The sequence below is a fragment of the Gadus chalcogrammus genome, chromosome 9, assembly GCF_026213295.1.
Source record: "Gadus chalcogrammus isolate NIFS_2021 chromosome 9, NIFS_Gcha_1.0, whole genome shotgun sequence".
Classification (NCBI taxonomy): domain Eukaryota; kingdom Metazoa; phylum Chordata; class Actinopteri; order Gadiformes; family Gadidae; genus Gadus; species Gadus chalcogrammus.
The window spans coordinates 12,569,190-12,582,716 of NC_079420.1; the positions used below are offsets into that span (position 1 = coordinate 12,569,190).

Sequence of the window (13,527 nt, forward strand, 5' to 3'; positions counted from 1 at the left end):
CAAATCCGGTTGATGTCCTCTGTTGGAAGACATATTTCTATTTCATGCGAATTATAAAGTGAAGTATAACCATTGTGTTGACTTTATTCTGTGTCTTGATGGTGCATTGATATGTTCGGAGGTTAACACTCTAAACAGCTCAGGTTCGGATCCCCGCAAAAACGTCGACTGGGGTACCACAGTGGTTATTTATTGGTCGTCATGAAGAAAAAACATATTTGAAAAAAAAAAAAAATTGTCTTTGTCAAATAAAATATAAGGGGTAACATTGTTGTTTTTCGTCAGTCATCATGGGAAGAAAACATAATGGGTAAGACTGTCATTTTTATCAAATGACATGTAAAGGGTAACACTATCGTTTTTTATCTGTCGTCATGAAAAAAAGCATAAGGGGTAGCACTGTCGTTTTTTATTGGTCGTCATGGAAAAAAACATAAAGGGTAACACTGTTGTTTTTTATTGGTCGTCATGAAAAAAAACACAAGGGGTAACACTGCTGTTTTTTATTTGTCGTCATGAAAAAAACATAAGGGGAACACTGTTGTTTTTTATTGGTCGTCATGAAAAAAAAACATAAGGGGTAGCACTGTCGTTTTTTATTGGTCGTCATGAAAAAAAACATAAGGGGTAACAATGTTGTTTTTTATTGGTCGTCATGAAAAAAAACACAAGGGGTAACAATGCTGTTTTTTATTTGTCGTCATGAAAAAAACATAAGGGGTAACACTGTTGTTTTTTATTGGTCGTCATGAAAAAAAACATAAGGGGAACACTGTTGTTTTTTTAAGGGAATTGATAGAAATACACACATACATTTTAATATCATGTATATCCTCTTTATTGATGATTGATTATTGTGTATTGTCATCGCCTCAGTGGTGCAGTGGAGTGCACTCTGCCTAACCCACTGGAGACCACGGCTCAATTTCTGTGGAAAACACAATATCTTTAATTTTAAACGTAATGCTATCATGTCTATTGCACTGTCATATATAATCTCAGACATAATTCATTTATAAATCTAAGTGTGAACTGGCGTGAGCTGTGAGCCAACCCCCTGGAGACCGGGGTTCAAGTCCGGTTGATGTCCTCTGTTGGAAGACTCTTATTTCTATTTCATGCGAATTATAAAGTCAAGTATAACCATTGTGTTGACTTAATTCGGTGTCTTGATGGTGCATTGATAAGTTCGGAGGTTAACACTCTAAACAGCTCAGGTTCGGATCCCCGCAAATACGTCGACAGGGGGACCACTGTGTTTTTTTATTGGTCGTCATGAAGAAAAAACATATTTGAAAAAAAAAAAAAAATTCTTTGTCAAATAAAATATAAAGGGTAACACTGTTGTTTTTCGTCAGTCATCATGGGAAAAAAACATAAGGGGTAAGACTGTCGTTTTTATCAAATGAAACGTAAAGGGTAACACTGTCGTTTTTTATCTGTCGTCATGAAAAACCCATAAGGGGTAACACTGTCGAAATGTATCGAATAAAACATAGGGGGTAACACTGTCGTTTTTACCAAATGAAACATGAGGGGTGACACTGTCGTTTTTCTTTGGTCGTCATGAAAAAAAGCATCAGGGGTAACACTGTCGTTTTTTATTGGTCGTCATGAAAAAAAACATAAGGGGTAACACTGTTGTTTTTTATTGGTCGTCATGAAAAAAAACACAAGGGGTAACACTGCTGTTTTTTATTTGTCGTCATGAAAAAAACATAAGGGGTAACACTGTTGTTTTTTATTGGTCGTCATGAAAAAAAACATATTAAAAAAAAAAAAAAAGTCCTTGTCAAATAAAATATAAAGGGTAACACTGTGGTTTTTTATCAGTCATCATGGGAAAAAAACATAAGGGGTAACACTGTAGTTTCTATCAAAAGATACGTAAAGGGCAACACTGTCTTTCTTTATCTGTCGTCATAAAAAACCCATAAGGGGTAAAACTGTCGAAATGTATCGAATAAAACATAGGGGGTAACACTGTCGTTTTTATCAAATGAAACATGAGGGGTAACACTGTTGTTTTTTATTGGTCGTCATGAAAAAAAACATAAGGGGTAACACTGTTGTTTTTTATTGGTCGTCATGAAAAAAAACATAAGGGGTAACACTGTTGTTTTTTATTGGTCGTCATGAAAAAAACACAACACTGTTGTTTTTTATTGGTCGTCATGAAAAAAAAACATAAGGGGTAACACTGTTGTTTTTTATTGGTCGTCATGAAAAAAAACATAAGGGGTAACACTGTTGTTTTTTATTGGTCGTCATGAAAAAAACCATAAGGGGTAACGCTGTTGTTTTTTATTGGTAGTCATGAAAAAAAACATACGGGGTAACACTGTCGTTTTTTATGGGTCGTCATGAAAAAACATAAGGGGTAACACTGTTGTTTTTTATTGGTCGTCATGAAAAAAACATAAGGGGTAACACTGTTGTTTTTTATTGGTCGTCATGAAAAAAAACATAAAGGGTAACACTGTTGTCATTGTCAAATAAAATATTAGGTGTAACACAGTCGTATTTTATTGGTCGTCATGAAAAAAAACAAAAGGGAAATGATAGAAATACACACATACATTTTAATGTCATGTGTATCCTCTTTATTGATGATTGATTATTGTGTAATGTCATCGCCTCAGTGGTGCAGTGGAGTGCACTCTGCCTAACCCACTCCAGACAGCGGCTCAATTTCTGTGTAAAACACAATATCTTTAATTTTAAACGTAATGCTATCATGTCTATTGCACTGTCATATATAATCTCAGACATAATTTATTTATAAATCTAAGTGGGAACTGGCGTGAGCTGTGAGCTAACCCGCTGGAGACCGGGGTTCAAGTCCGGTTGATGTCCTCTGTTGGAAGACTCTTATTTCTATTTCATGCGAATTATAAAGTCAAGTATAACCATTATGTTGACTATATTCGGTGTCTTGATGGTGCATTGATAAGTTTGGAGTTTAACACTCTAAACAGCTTAGGTTCGGAGCCCTGCAAAAACGTCGACAGGGGTACCACTGTGGTTTTTTATTGGTCGTCATGAAGAAAAACATATTTGAAAAAAAAAAAAAAATGGTCTTTGTCAAATAAAATATAAGGGTGTGTGCGTGTGTGTGTGTGTGTGTGTGTGTGTGTGTGTGTGTGTGTGTGTGTGTGTGTGTGTGTGTGTGTGTGTGTGTGTGTGTGTAAAAAAATAAAAAATATGGCCGATGTTTTTCATCGGTCATTATGGGAAAAAACATAAGGGGTAAGACTGTTGTTTTTATCAAATGAAACGTAAAGGGTAACACTGTCGTTTTTTATCTGTCGTCATGAAAAACCCATAAGGGGTACCACTGTCGAAATGTATAGAATAAAACATAGGGGGTAACACTGTCGTTTTTTACCAAATGAAACATGAGGGTTGACACTGTCGTTTATCTTTGGCCGTCGTGAAAAAAAGCATAAGGGGTAACACTGTTGTTTTCTATTGGTCGTCATGAAAAAAACATAAGGGGTAACACTGTTGTTTTTTATTGGTCGTCATGAAAAAACACACAAGGGGTAACACTGTTGTTTTTTATTGGTCGTCATGAAAAAAACATAAGGGGTAACACTGTTGCTTTTGATTGGTCGTCATGAAAAAAACCATAAAGGGTAACACTGTTGTCTTTGTCAAATACAATTTAAGGGGTAACAGTGTCGTTTTTTATTGGTCGTCATGAAAAAAAACAAAAGGGAAATAATAGAAATACACACATACATTTTAATGTCATGTATATCCTCTTTATTGATGATTGATTATTTTGTATTGTTATTGCCTCAGTGGTGCAGTGGAGTGCACTCTGCCTAACCCACTGGAGACAGCGGCTCAATTTCTGAGGAAAACACAATATCGTTAATTTTAAACGTAATGCTATCATGTATATTGCACTGCCATATATAACCTCAGACAAAATTAAATTAAAAATCACAGTGGGAAGTGATGAGAGCTGTGAGCTAACCCCCTTGACCGGGGTTCAAGTCAGGTTGATGTCCCCTGTTGGATGTGTCTTATTTCTATTTCATGCCAATTATAAAGTCAAGTATAACCATTGTGTTGACTTTATTGGGTGTCTTGATGGTGCATTGATAAGTTCGGAGGTTAACACACTGAACAGCTCAGATTCGGATCCCCGCAAAAACGTTGACAGGGGTACTGTCGTTTTTTATCGGCCGTCGTGAAATATACATAAGGGGTAACACTGTTGTTTTTATCAAATGAAACATGAGGGGTAACACTGTCGATATTTATCAAATAAAACATAGGGGGTAACACTGATGTTTTTCATTGGTCGTCATGAAAAAAAACACAAGGGGTAACACTGTCGTTTTTATCAAATGAAACATAACGGGTAACACTGTCCTTTTTTATCGGTCGTCATGAAAAAAACATAAGGGGTAACACTGTCGATATTTATCCATTAAAGCATAGGGGGTAACACTGTCGTTTTTATCAAATGAAACATAAGGGGTAACACTGTTGTTTTTTATTGGTTGTCATGAAAAAAAACATAAGGGGTAACACTGTTGTTTTTCATCAGTCATCATGGGAAAAAAAATAAGGTGTAAACACTGTCGTTTTTATCAAAAGATACGTAAAGGGTAACACGGTCGTTCTTTATCTGTCGTCATGAAAAACCCATAGGGGGTAACACTGTCGAAATGTATCGAATAAACCATAGGGGGTAACACTGTCGTTTTTATCAAATCAAACATGAGGGGTGACAATGTTGTTTTTTATTGGTCTAAATGAAAAAAAACATAAGGGGTGACACTGTCGTTTTTTATTGGTCGTCATGGGAAAAAAACATAAGGGGTAACACTGTCGTTTTTATCAAATGAAACCTAAGGGGTAACACTGTATAGAATAGAATATAATAGAAACACACACACACACGCACACTCGCACACATGCACACACGCACACACGCTGTCATCTCTTCTCACGTGTCTCTCGCTCTCAGTACGAGGAGCTCAACACAAGCCTGAGTGCTGAAAGCATGTCTCGCAGGAAACAAGCGAAACCCAAGCACGTTCAGCGCAATGCCTTATGTATGGAGGAGCAGTGCATGGGTGAGTTATATATTAGATTTGCTGAAGTTACGTTTTCTTTTTATGTATAGCCATGCGAATAGCGCTTCTCCGAGTGACGTTGTTCAACTCAAAGTCAAACGCAAACTAACTTTTTTTTTGTCTCTTGGCAACTCCTCTTTTAAATAATGCTATTTTATTGTTTGTTATAGAAACGTCAAGGGAATATGATAATTAATTACTCAATTATTTATAGTTATCATATCTTTCAATTCAGTCGGCAGTTTTTATTCATTTTGTCCGACGCATGCAGAAAGAATGATAAATGGATGTGAATGAATAAAGTCAGATTCAGAAAGCGATGGTGATTTGCCCTGACCGAATACAAAATCTCACAATTTTGTGAATTAAAGAACTGTTATTGGTGTATTTTTCTTTTTTTTTAATGGCTGTTGCTCAGAGTGATGACACGCACGACAGCTCTTGCCCTGTTGCCACTCAATCATATCAATCTCTCAAACGTTCTCCCTGTCGTTTGTGATTGCTATAAATGTACTGCTCATAGCTTATGTCTGATTAAGCCATGTCCCTTAAACATGAATTCATTATTGTTCTTTTATTTCAAGATGATGTTGACGACAGCGGTTTGGAGACTGCACCTCAAAATGTCCCTGGTCCTTTTGTCTGCGAACAATGCTGTGAAGAATTCAGCGCTCTATCGGACTTGAAACACCATACGAGGATCTGCTCTTCAAATCCTCAGTTTCTTGTTCTACAAGAACACAGGACAACGGATCCCACAAAGTATGACCCTGTTCACTGTATTCCCACAACCGCACTCAGTGGGCTGGAAGAGTCTGTGAATACCTTTGAGATGGAAGACCCCGACGCAGCAGAGACGGAGGACAACATGGCATTTGAGAACTGTTGTACAAGTAGCAATGGCAGTCATTTGGAGAGGGAGTATAACACTAGCAGTAGCCACGCTAGTGGGGAACAACAGAAGACAGACATTCCCTTGAGCCCATCAGCTTTGACATCAGCATTACCTCAATCTGGGAGCACCTTGCCACCGGAGCACCGTTCATGGAGAAACAACACTAGCGTGAACATAGAAAATCTTCAGAGCACGAAGGTGGCTGTGGCCCAGTTTTCGCAGCAGACACAAGAGGAGGATTGCCAAATAGGAACTGGTGCATCCACAGTCTCTTCTTTGATGGAGCAGATCTTGGCTCTACAGATGCAGCAGGTCGGCCAGCTACAATTAACCAATCAGATTTGTCACCAATTTTTTCTGTTTGCCTCAGAGAAAGTGAAGATACCGCAGTCGCTTGTAGGCTGTGATCAGGAACTCTCATCATCGAAGTCCGCTGCTCCACTCATTGACCTTTGTTATAACCTTTCTCAGCAGCTTGCAGTGGCTGCTCGTACAGCACAGTGCTTATCTGCCCAGTTTGGTAACATTACTGGATATGAGAAATTAACATCAACCCAGCAGCAAAGTCCAGGCAGTGAAAGTGTACTGTTCCATTCTGACTCCTTACAAAGTCTTAGAAAGCTAGTGACCTTGAGATTTCAAAAACGGTTTTCCAAAGCTGAATACATGCACCCTGGTAGTCTCAATCCAAAATGTAATGATTTAACTTGCACAAAAGGACCATCTTTGGCATTCGGCAAAAATTGCTTAGTTAATAAAACCTCAAATAGTTTACATTTCACTGGATCTAACAGTCAATTGCAGATTAATTCTAATCCTGTTATAAATATTATGACTACTTTGGCTGAACAGAAGAATCAGAAAGCCATAAATATTACTCTTCCTGGGTCAAAGGCCTCTTCAAACAGGGGCTTCTTCAAACACAGATGCAGATTTTGCTCCAAACTATTTGGGAGTGAGAGCGCTTTGCAGATCCATGTGCGATCACACACAGGGGAAAGGCCCTACAAATGCAATATCTGTGGAAATAGATTTTCCACCCGTGGGAATTTAAAGGTTCATTTTCAGAGACACAAAAAGCGCTACCCCCACATCCAGATGAATCCCTATCCCATTTCACAACACCTAGACAACATCCCAACCAGCACTGGGGTTCCCTATGGCATGTCCATGCCACTAGAAAAAACATCAACACGTTGGATCAATATCAAACCATGTCCAGATCAAATTACTACCTCAAGTTTGATGCAATCCTTGGGCGCTACGAAACAACCCTCTCTCATCAAACAAGACGGGGTCCCACTTTTATCTTCTAGTTCCTGCAGTCATAATATGGTTCACTTGGCCTCAAATGTGAAGACAACAATGCCCACTGACTCAGCAGCAACCGCACAAGGCAGTGTGGATTGTCACAACGAAGGACAAACATCTCTTAACTTAATGTTCGAGATGACAACCGGTCGTCAAGGGGAATCAAAAGATCATTTATCCAAAGACATTTCATCAAGTTGCACACATTCAAGTTCCACTACGGCAATCCCTTTCTTGAAAACCTCTGATACCTCAAAACTGCAGCTGCTGCTGCTGGATGACATTGACAAGAAAGTGTCAGACTCCTACGAGTGTGTCGTCTGCCATCGCCTACTCAGTTGTCCCGGGGCTCTTCGGACGCACTACCAGCTGCACATCGCGGGGGGGCGGCCCTATCTGTGTAAACTGTGTGGCCGGGGTTTCTCCTCCAAAGGCAACTTGAGGAACCACCACGCGGTTCGCCATGTCCCATCCACACGGAGGGTCCCGCACTCATGCTCCGTCTGCCCAAAGAAGTTCACCCATGGCCTTCTACTACAGCAACATGTCCAGTGTCACATGGATGGGAAGACGTATTCTGCCCCCTTTTTAAACCTGGATATCTCAAGGCCAATGGGCTGTAATGGAGTAGCCCTTAATAAACAGCACAACACCAACGAATCACTGGACTTTTCTGAAGACAGTGGCTCATCTCATTTCAAGTCTTCCTTGTCCAGCAGTTTGTCCTCATCTGTGTCTGAGTTGAGCCACCGTGACGACAACAGCATAACAAGTTATGGACTATCGCAACACCATTGGATTAAGAAGGAAGGGGAACGTGACTCAACAGAAGGGAAGTATCCTGCATTTAATCTTCCCACTTTTGACAATCTCTTTCCAAACAGCAAACTTTCATGTAATCTAAACTCAGAGGGACCATTCCAGACCAATGTCAGTTTACCCACTTTGAAGTTCAATGAATCCAGCGTCAATCCCTCTGAGATTGAACTCTTTAACCAGATAAAGGACACCCCAATCTGTAGCCCTAGCCTTTGTGAAAAGGGCATATTTAAGAACAGTGCATGTGATATATGCGGAAAGAACTTTGCGTGTCAAAGTGCCTTGGACATCCATTACAGAACCCACACCAAAGAGAGGCCGTTCATTTGCCCCATGTGCACCAGAAGATTCTCCACCAAAGGGAACCTCAAGCAGCACACGCTCACACATCAAATGAGGGCTCCGCCACCATCCTCCGATCAGTTCAAATGTTCAGTCGTCCCGAACAAGACACCCGCAACGGACACGGCTCCGTTCTCCGGGTCTCAGCAGTTCAAGAGAGAAGGGACGCCGTTCCCAAACAGTCTGGCAACAAGTGGGAACCAGAGGGAGGGAGAGGCTCCAGGCCTCTCATGGAGCTCTGGAGGGGCTACGTCCGCACTGACGGCCCCAGCGCGGCGCACAGCCAAGCAGCACCACTGTAGGACTTGTGGGAAGGCTTTCTCCTCATCCAGTGCCTTGCAGATTCACACCAGGACACACACCGGGGAGAAGCCCTTCTCCTGCACGGTCTGTCTACGGGCGTTTACAACCAAGGGGAATTTGAAGGTATGGCGAATATGGAAATGATTTCATCCATATCACATTGTGTTCAAGTAGAAATTATGAACGTTTTTAACTGTGGTTCAATCAGGTCTCATTGTTAGTTGAAGTGCCTGTCCGTTGCCCTGTCCACTAACACATCTCTTGGTGCAGGTCCATATGGGGACTCACATGTGGAACTGCGCCCCCACCAGGAAGGGCCGCAGACTGTTTACAAGTGGATCCCTAGTGCCTATAGCAAGCTCACCTGTAATTCTCCCAGTGTTGCAGCAGAATAACCCAGTGACTACATCCAAGCTGGGGATTCAGTGTTCTCCGGTAACCAGTACACAGACCCTCTTCCCCTGGCCCGGGACATAAAGACTAATGATAGTACTGGAATTTACAGAAAGGACTGAAAGAGAGGTCTGTGTCTGTGGAGGACTTAGGTGTTACTTTAGATGAACTACTGAACAAAGAGCATACGGATTCTCACTCTCTCATCATGAAACACAAAAAAAAGAGTTGTTCATGTTTTGCTCCATGATAAAGATAGCTAAGGACTTGTTTCAAATAAAGGATGATTTTTCTATGGGATGGTTTAATTTTTTATTTCCCATGAAATCCCATGAAAACTTTGATAGCAAACAAAAAAACATTTGTTAATTGTCTTTCAAGTACTATATACGTGCATGCATAATCATAGTGAACATACATTCATGATGTACCATCTAACACTTAATTAACCATAGGCTGCTAAACTGCATCAATCCTTCGCACAATTCATTTTGTGGACAAAATTGCACAATCAAATGGTTAAATATTTAAATTAACATAATGTATAGGCATGATTCCACTGAAATAAGATTTATTAAAACCAGTTTTACCTTAAGTCTCAATCAGCCTGAATACAGAATAAACCAATCTGTTACTCCAATATTTTGTCTACCTTTACATTGTTTGTCAGAAAAGGAATTCTGTGTTTCTGTTTTCTTTTGGAATTCTCAATATACCATGCTGTCAATCAAATATCCATGTTATCTGGCCATGACTCTCAATCTTATCTCATATTTGCATTATGCGTTCTACTCCTCACTTTATGTATGATTCAAATATTTCAGTGTTTGCTTTAAGTATCACTTTGACTTAAATAAAGTACATAAATATGACTGTTTCAGCCAATTTATTAATTACTATTGCTGCACATACCATTGTATATTATCTAATCTGAATTGTTTTATTCAAAATCCTTACAAATATTAAACTTTGCGTCAATATTTCCGATGTAATCCGATGTACTGAGCACCCAGCATTACATCCCAGCCCCCAGAGGTTAGTGGTGTTTTCCAGAAAGGCCTGGAAATTCGTCCACACTAATTCTGAATGTAGCCTGAACCCATCTGATGTAATGTGTTATTATGTTCTGTTGGGCCCTTTCTTTCTACAGTACATGACAGGAACATGATGGGGGAAAGGGGTGGGGGTGTGGGGTAGCCCTACACACTAACACAAAGCTCCAAGAGCTTACTTAAACACACATCACTAGCAAACAAAGCAGTTTTCTGTAATCATTGCATATTTCACCGGAAAAGTGCCCTCGTCAGCATGTGGTTTGCGCGAGAGCATTTCCTTTGTAAGCACTTTGGCGGTGATCGGGGCACTTTTGTTGCTGTCACAATGGAAATATTCAATAACAGATGATCTGCCAAATCTCCCCATGCACCCTCCCAAACCCGAGCCATCCGTTGATAACATTGTGGATATGGCTTTGTCGCGGTGTGAAAGAGCTGTAGGCCTATACTGACCAGAGTAGCTCCCCGTCACGGGACGGGCTCCAAGCTGGGCTTGCACTCTGATCCACTTCCTGTGATCTGAGCATCAGTTATGTGCCCATTGCTCAGACGGAAGTAATGCTAATATGTGAGAAAGAGAGAGAGGCTTCTCCTATCAAGGTTGTTCATGGTTTTGATAAATGTCCCCCTCATGCCCTGATTTGCATAAACACACAAATCACTTTAGGAGTTCCTCTGTTTCGAGAATGTTTTTTATTGTGTCTCTGAATCTCGATAATGAGAAATGTATTTATGGATCATTTATCCCGCTGCGCTTTAGGATGTAGGATGTAGAACTGCTGTGCTGAATGTCTAAAGTAAATTGCAGTGATTCTAATGTGTATCTATCATCTAAAGGCAACATTTCAGGTTGGCAACTGAGGCACAGCCATCCACACTTCACCATCCACGCACGCGCACACATCATACACACGCAATCACAGACACGACCACTTAAACCAGTCAACAATCAATCTCTCACACTTTCAGACTCACACACATACACATCCAATACACTGCTCTGGAAAAATTAGACTGATGTGAGTGTTGTGTATTCTGAATTTTTCGACTCTGGATCCTTAAACTGTTTAAATTAAGCCGTTTCTTTTATCGCCCAAGTCATTCCTTTGACAAGATGTGCCTCCTTAATAATCAATAAAGTGAATTAAAGGGAAATCAAAAAGGCAAACATCCTTCACCTCACCTTTATAATTGTTACCATAGAGACAAAGCCTTTACTCTTATAGATTTAAAATCCTATGCCTATTCACTAAACTGTGTGTGAACTCTACTGCTGACTGTCCATAAGCCATTCAAACAAGCCTGTGGTCCAGACCCATCATCGTCGGTCAAACACAGGTGCTGCTCATAAAACTAACGATGTGTCGGCTCTCTTTATGTCCCGGGGGTGGGGGGGCAGACCAAACTACAAAACATAAACATAACACGCATTGATCATGTCTGACACAATACAACCCACACGGACTACTGCCAATGTTAATGTGGGTGGATACACCAGTGTTTGCCCCTCTCCTCTATGAAAAGTGTCCATGGCCAATGTGTTTTATCTTCCTTCCTTCTTGCTCACTAGTTTAGTCAGCTACCCTTGCCTTATACATAACCGGAGCAAACCCATCATTTGTTTTATGAGTGACACCTGTGTTTCTCCTGCAATGACCCCACTGTGAAAAGGGTCTATTGACTGAAGTTTTTGCTTCTGAATGATATTCAAATTCTAAAATCCCAGTTCATAATGTAAAAGTCAACCCCAGTCATCTGCTAATACCAACACAGTGACAGCGGTTAAATGGTTGAAAATCAATGATTGATATTAGACTTAGCAAAGAGCAGAGACTTTCTCAACCTCAAGTTGATGTGCCCTAAAGACAATTCTCTCTTCTCGTATAAATCAGGTTTTGGTGTTGAATGTTTGACAGTATTTTGCTCTTGTTTTGTGTAAAGCAGGTCATACACATGGTCACATGGTTCCTATGATTTTAGTGGCCGTTATTTATACATGTTTATATTCATATGTCAACTCTGTTTTCAGGAGAATGAAAACAGGAGAATGCTAACGTTCTTTTACAAAGTATTCATAAATGTGCAAAAAAATGTATTTGCCATCCGTTAACGAGAAGATCCAACCGTAATGTATGAACAGAAACATAAGAAATTATTAATACATTGAAATGGGACATCTTTTGAAAAATAAGACAAACTTTTGTGAGTACCAACAATCCTCTAGTTTAAATATTATTCAATAAACCTGAGGATATAGGTTCAGACAGCACAGCTACCCCTCTGTCTCCAAATATTATCAGAAACATGTCAAATAAATATGCAAATCCACTGAAGGAATCTCCCTATCTCATCTCAGGGTAATTCCTCTCTCTGAAGATTGGATAAACCATGTGAGCTGAGGAGACATGCATCAGCGCATGTCATTTCGAGCCCGAGAATAATCAATTCAAGGGTTGGAACAGCCAGGAGATGTCACACACAACACCATGACAACGAGATGTACAGAATGACAATCAGTGACCCCCTTGTGTACAGGCGTGCTGCTCTACCGGGCAAACCATGTTAATCCAGCTGAGGCATTAACATTCATCCAGGGTTGTGTCATTAATGCCCTTGTTATCACGCCCTATGCTCAGACATGTAGTTTGTCTAGTGTCGAGAACACATGACTATGTTGTCAAGCTGTTTCACCTTCATGGACCGGGTAGTCTTAAACCTTGCAAACCATGCACACAAATTCTACATCCAAGTCTTCGATTTCAGGTTCCGTTTTTTTCTTTTTCAACAACCATGTAAAAGTTGAGAAAGCACATAACAAAGCTGAACATATGTAAACACTAATGGGGGTGACCTGAACATTAGAAACATACATAAAGCCTAAACATGATTGTGGAAAGGATTTTTACACATCTTGACATCTTTCCAAGTATTCCTCTAACAAATATTTAAAGTCAAGAATTAATTTTGATTAATGAATGTGTTGCACTTATCTTACTTCAGTGGCCAACTTTGAGGAAACATTGTTAGTGAGGGTTTAGCCTCACTCGGCATTTATTGCATACAACTTAAGGCAATCCATTAAAGTCGCAGTCTCTAGGCCCTCCGTGGGCCTCTAGCCGTTCGCGGACCCGAGCGCTTCCTCCTTCCTCGCTCCCCTTCCTGGTCTGCCCCAATGCCAGTCCTCGTGCTCCTTTTAAAATGGCTCCTCGGCTTTCGGCCAGGTGTCCCCCAATCTCGCTGATTGGGGTTCGGTCGGTGCTCTCCGTCGCCGGCTGGTGGGTGACGGTGGTATCGGCCATCCAGGACCAACCCT

General features: G+C 40.4%; 1 protein-coding gene across 1 annotated transcript; it reads left to right on the top strand.

The window, feature by feature from the left end:
- The first annotated feature begins 3,966 nt into the window (after positions 1–3,966).
- Positions 3,967–9,498, top strand: sall1b (spalt-like transcription factor 1b). Its single transcript, XM_056598806.1, has 4 exons — positions 3,967–3,975; positions 4,988–5,096; positions 5,681–8,889; positions 9,037–9,498. The coding sequence occupies exons 1-4, from the start codon at positions 3,967–3,969 to the stop codon at positions 9,241–9,243; spliced, it is 3,534 nt and encodes a 1,177-aa protein (XP_056454781.1). The 3' UTR covers positions 9,244–9,498.
- Positions 9,499–13,527: the final 4,029 nt, after the last annotated feature.